The sequence below is a fragment of the Condylura cristata genome, unplaced genomic scaffold, assembly GCF_000260355.1.
Source record: "Condylura cristata isolate star-nosed mole 26May11 unplaced genomic scaffold, ConCri1.0 scaffold00001, whole genome shotgun sequence".
Classification (NCBI taxonomy): domain Eukaryota; kingdom Metazoa; phylum Chordata; class Mammalia; order Eulipotyphla; family Talpidae; genus Condylura; species Condylura cristata.
Genome location: NW_004567102.1, coordinates 9,952,452 through 9,957,957, shown reverse-complemented (window position 1 = coordinate 9,957,957; position 5,506 = coordinate 9,952,452). Strand labels below are relative to the sequence as shown.

The window sequence follows — 5,506 nt, the reverse complement described above, 5'->3', positions numbered from 1 at the left end:
TTTTTGTTATTTTCTCGCCTGGTCCATTATACTCCTGCTATGAGTGAAACCATCCGGTATTTTTCTTTCTCTTTCTGGCTTATCTCCCTAAGCATGATCTTTTCCAGCTCCATCCAAGTATGCATAAATAAATCTTAAAAAAAAAAAAGCCTAACATAGAAAAAAAAAAAACCCTAACATAATTAAATAGTTCAGTCAAGTACAGTATGTGCATGCACGGACATGAACACAACTGCATGTTAGAAACATATTATAGTGGATAGTCAACCTTAGCTTCCTTTTGAGTTCCATTTCTCACTATGTTACAGGGTACCCCAATGTGAATTGGGTTGCCTGTTTGTGGGTCTTCACTCGTGCGCTTACAATTCAATCGTTTTATGGACACACTCAAAGGTTAAATAATGAATTTATTTATAAGGAGAAAGGTAAAGGAATAACCCAGGGAAAGAGGGAGAGAAACACAGGTTAACTAGGATGTCCTACCAGTTCTGCTGACTTGGACTCCACCATCACGCTGAAATTGAGCGCCAAAAACGATCGGCTGCGAACCACCAGGTCGCCCCCAGAGCTCACATGACCGGTTCTATCCCAACTGGCTGCTCAGCTCCGCCTTCACGTCCAGGCATGCTTCTTCTTGGTACTGATGGGATTTGGAGTTCCAGTATCTGGAGTAGGGGCGGAGTTCATGAAACCTGTACCTGTTAACAATTATTTTCCTTATTTCTCTCTGCCCTCCAGCCACAGTGGCCTTCTGTGTAGTCCCCCAAATCACTATGGTTTCTCATGCCAACAGACCTTTGCATTTAGCACCAATTCCCAATCATACACTAAGATTGGATTATAAATGAGCCCAAAGTCCTCCCTGTCCTGGGGTGAGACTGGGTAGAACTGGTGTGGACAGAGGCTCTCTGTCCTGCTTCCTTTTTCTTCAGTTTCCTCTCCAGATTTTTCTTCCCCTTGCTTAGCGCTACCCTTCTTTTGGTGGGACAGGGAACTTGGAACCTCCCCTTTTCCTGGGGACCACCCTGTTACAAAAGGACCAGGTTAGGAATAAAGGAGCATCTGTGCTCCAGAGTCTGGGGTATGTATGGCAAAGTGGTACATGCAAGTGCTCTTGTTCCCCCAAGCTGGATGCTCTCCCAACTTTCTTTTCAGACTTTTATAGGTTTCATAACACTGCCACAACTGATTAATCACTGCATTATTAGTGGGGCCTGCAGTATGTTACTGAAGAATACAATGGTTACTTGAGACACTGTCAATGGGAGCAATGTAGCTCACTGAAAGCAAAAGGGCAAGACAAAGTTCCGGGGAGACAGCTCTGAAAGAAGCAACTCCCCCTCTGGGATTTAACTTGGGTTTTTAAGCAAGGAGAATGGCTGCACAATCTTGTCCCCTATCTGGTCACCTGTGTGATACCACCATCTGTGTGACCATCTTTTTTGGTTGGTGGTCCCGCTTCCAATCAAGTGATATTTGTGAGTCTGCACCATGGTGATTTTCTGGTATTCGCCTGGATATATTCAGAATATACTACTCCAGGATATTTTAGCGCCTCCAGTGGGGATCCTGATAAAAGTAATGCAGACTATTTCATGCAGGGGCAAGAGGTGACCCACAATTCCCTAACCTGTGGTCTTAACAGAGAGCTTTGTTCTAGTCTGTTGACCACAGGGATGTGGCAACTGTGATTGCAATTGGGTTTTGCCAGTTGGTGAAATTGGCAGTGGACTTTTGCCATCCATCTCTGCCACTTCAGTCACAACTGACCACTGGCAATTGAGCTCAAAGTCATCTCTCTCCTCTACTAGGACATCTGGGAATGGAACCATCCTTTCACATCCTGTTTTCCCTAGCAATCAGCCCTCTCCTCATTGTTTCCCCAAAGCTAGCATCATTAACATAAACCCATTCAGAATAACAATGCATCCATTTAAACTTTTAGGGCTCTGAAGCTTTCTTTGGAAGAGAAACCAAATAGTATGACAAAAGATGCCCCCTTGACTCTTTTTACTCCTGAAATTCCACGGGTTTAGGGGAGTAAAGAGACAAATATTATTCCCTAGACTCTAATGGATCAGGAAATTCCAAGTGATTTGGAAGCTGTGAGCCAGCAAGTGGAGATGAAATCTAAACATATATTTCCTTTAAAAAAAAAAAAAGATATATTGGGGCCCTCCGTGGTAGCACTGTGGGTTAAAGCACAGCACTATGAAGCTATTGCAGCTACTACAGCATGAGTTCAATCCCCAGCCAGAGAGCGGACCCACATGGCATGGCAGACCTCCTGTCCAGTTCTGCTCTCCTCAGCATTGTATTTCAGTATATCTTCTTGTTCTGTCCTCCACTCTCTCTGGTGAATCCTCTCACCCTTCACACACCTCTGGCCTGTACCCTGTTGGGAGTGACCAAAAATTTACTGACAAGGACTGAATTAGGGCAGTAAAGAATTGAGCCTTGCATCCAAGCTTGATAAAGTGGTAGTAAACTGACCTTGAGATCCTGGATGGGACTAGCTGAAGTTGACAGCGAACTGGGCCTCACGTCAAGGACACAGCAACGAGTCACCCCTTTGGAATCTGAGTTTAGAATCTATATAAGAGACCCTTGCCCCTTATTGAGTTGGCAGTAGCTGCGGACCCCACCCTGGGGGCTCCATCTCAGCTGCTGTCCGGGAGCAATAAACTCTGCTTTCTCAGCCTTTCTGCCTCCCGCCTTCCTTTCTTGCAGCAGGTCACAGAAGTTGGGACAAAACATACCCCAGTTCTGTATTTCTGGCTAGCAGATGAATACATAAATAAATCTTTTTTAAAATTTTAAGAAATAAAAATAAAAGATATATTTATTTATGCATACAAGAACTGGGGTACAGGCCAAATACAGAGGGAAGTGAAAGGACTCACCAGAGACAGAGTGGGGAGCAGATCAGGTGGATCTGATGCTGTTTTTTGAGTTCGGGGTCCTTGGTCCACTTTGGGAAAGGTTTCACCAGAGCTCCCATTTCAGTGGCACACAGCGAGATTCTTCATAAGACAGAGACTCAGTTAAATTTAAAGAGGAAGTTTATTAGAAAGAGACAGGAGAGGAAAAGACACTTATATAAATGCAAGTGGGCAGGAAGAGCTGCCCCCCAAAGGACAGGTTTGCAGAGAGAGGCCTGCATGGCTGCAGGCAGCGGCCTTAGGAGAGCGGCCTCCGCTGAGGGAGGTCAGTGCAGAGAGGCCGGGCATGAACAGGTCATGGGCAGGCAGGAGGCTGCTGCCCTGCAGAGGGAGAGACGTGGGAAGAAGCACCTGCATAGGCACAGGAGGGCAGAGGAGCGGCTGCCCCGTGCTGGTGGAGAGACTGTACTGATATAGAGAGCTTCTCTTTGGGAGGGGCTCACTCCCAAAATCACTCCCTTGTTGATTTTGAATAGAATCTGAAAGGACCAGAGCTTCCCTAAAGAGCTTCATCTCCCCGTCCTATCTTTTGGGTCTGAGCTTTAGACACAGCCCCCAGCAGTCTGTTATCTGCTTGGGCCTCCAGGCATAGGCATCTAAGGACCTTGATTTTCTGGCTGTGTCAAGGATCTTCATTTTAACGACTGTGTTAATTGCTATGTTAGCCCCTTCTACCTCTTCCCCCTTGTGTCAATCAATCTAGTGATGCCTCCCCCTGCATTCCCTCCTCCATCACTTGGGTCTGTTGGTTGGTAGTCTTGAGGCTTCAGTAGGGCCAGACAAGGACCGCATGGGTCGTCTTGTCAATGGGCATAATCTCCGAGAGGTAATTTATAGGCATTTATTGTCCTCATGTAAATTAACAGCATCAGCGGACAGGGAAAGGGCAAAGAGACTCCTACGTCCTAGAGAGTCGGCGTTAGGAGGCTTAGAGCGCTACGACCTGAGACAGCATAGCCCAGGGAAATCCCTTTCCTTTGGGTCCCAAGCCACCCTCCGCAGGGGTCCTCTGCGTCACGTGGTCGTAGGGGGCATGCAAAGGGGCGGGGCAAAGGACAAGGCCTGGCCCTTTTGGGGCGGGGCGTGCGGAGCAGACTCGTGGGCTTTCGCATTCGCGCGGTTTGCCAGTCCTGGTCGCTCCTCCTCCGGTGGCGGCGAGTGGAGTGGAGAAGCGTGATGCCTCAGAGCAAGAGGGGTGTGCCGGACGCGTGCTCCAGCGCGCCAACCGCCACCCGCTGTCGCCAGGGCAAGGATCGAAGTAGAGCTGAAGAGAAGAGAGAGTATGACATGCGCGGGTCGCGCGCGGACACCGGGCCGTGGAGGCCATGGCGGCCGTGGTGCGGGCTGCGGAGACGTCCTATGGGCGAGCGGCCGCGGCGCCCGCGGGGTGCATCTGCAGCCGAGGCCACTGATGGCGGAGACACTTACCAGCTGGAGCATCGCAGGCGCGACCCAAGCTCCGACTGCAGTAACCGCCCTGAGCCGCGGAGAGGGAGTCGCCGGCCCCGCCGCTCCCGCTCGCGAGCAGGGTACCGCGGACGCCGGGCTTCGTCAGCTCGGCCGCGGGCTTGCCGGGTCGTCAGATCCTTGTCCCCGCCATGGGCTGCTTTCGATTTTTGGCCCCCGCCATCGCGGAGGAGATTATACCCCCCGCCGCCTGGACGGGCGGGTTTCCGCGGCCGCAGGCGTGGTGTGTCCCGCGGCGACTTCGCCCGGTATCTCTGCGGAGATATTCCTGGAGACCTTGGCAGCGAGGTAATCCACCCTCGCCCCCGGCTGCCCCCTTCCTCCAGCCCCCTCGCCCCGGGTTCCCGCCTCCGGAGGCGCCCGCGGCCGGGCGCCCCCAGGCCTTCAGGCCAAGGCCCCCAGGAGCGGACCCGCCGCCCCTCGGCCCCCAGACGTCGCCTGGGACTGGAGCCGCCCGCCCCCTCGGGAGCCTTCCCGGCGAGTAACGGACTCGGAACCGCCCGGCGGCCTGGGCGGGCTGTGCGGCTCCCGGGAGTGGGCTGTGTCGGTTGAGGGACGCGTGTGGGAAAGTTTGCGGGGCCATTTCATCCAAACTGTGCGTGGGCCCGTACTTTCTCGGGGTGACGTTTCCTCAGAGTCGAGGTCTCCCTCCCCCTGGCTTGGGCCGGGCCCCCCCTGCGTCTCAGCCGCTTTGTGGACCGGGGCTGCGCCGGCCGTTCCGGTTCGGGGTAGGTGTCTGGACTGCGCCCTGGCCGCGTCCCCGAAGCGCTGGTCACGCCGGGTCATGGTAACGGCGACTCTGGTGGAGGCACGGCGGCAGTCAGCGCTCCGTTCCCAGCACATTCTGGGTGCACACTCAGCCCCAGGTAACGCTTTCACGGAACAGCTGAGAGGTCCAAGTCACAGAGCTTGGAAGGGGTGCAGCCGTGCTTCCACTAGGGTCTGCCAGGCGCCCCACAAGAGGCGATGAGATTGATGTCTGCTTCCCTGCTGGAGGGACAGAGCAGGAGGTTCAGACGTTGACTTTAGACCTGATACCTCGCTTAATGACGAGTCTGATAGCGGTTCGGGGCAGGGTGTGGCGTTTGAAATGTGTC

At 52.7% G+C, this 5,506-nt stretch overlaps 1 protein-coding gene across 1 annotated transcript in view; it reads left to right on the top strand.

Annotated features, from left to right (window-relative positions):
- Positions 1-4,118: 4,118 nt before the first annotated feature.
- Positions 4,119-5,506, top strand: part of LOC105853984 (zinc finger protein 318-like) — a 13,593-nt gene continuing 12,205 nt past the window's right edge. The window contains exon 1 of the mRNA XM_012728578.1: positions 4,119-4,697. Coding sequence (XP_012584032.1) covers positions 4,119-4,697 — 579 coding nt within the window. The remainder of the gene's footprint in view (positions 4,698-5,506) is intronic.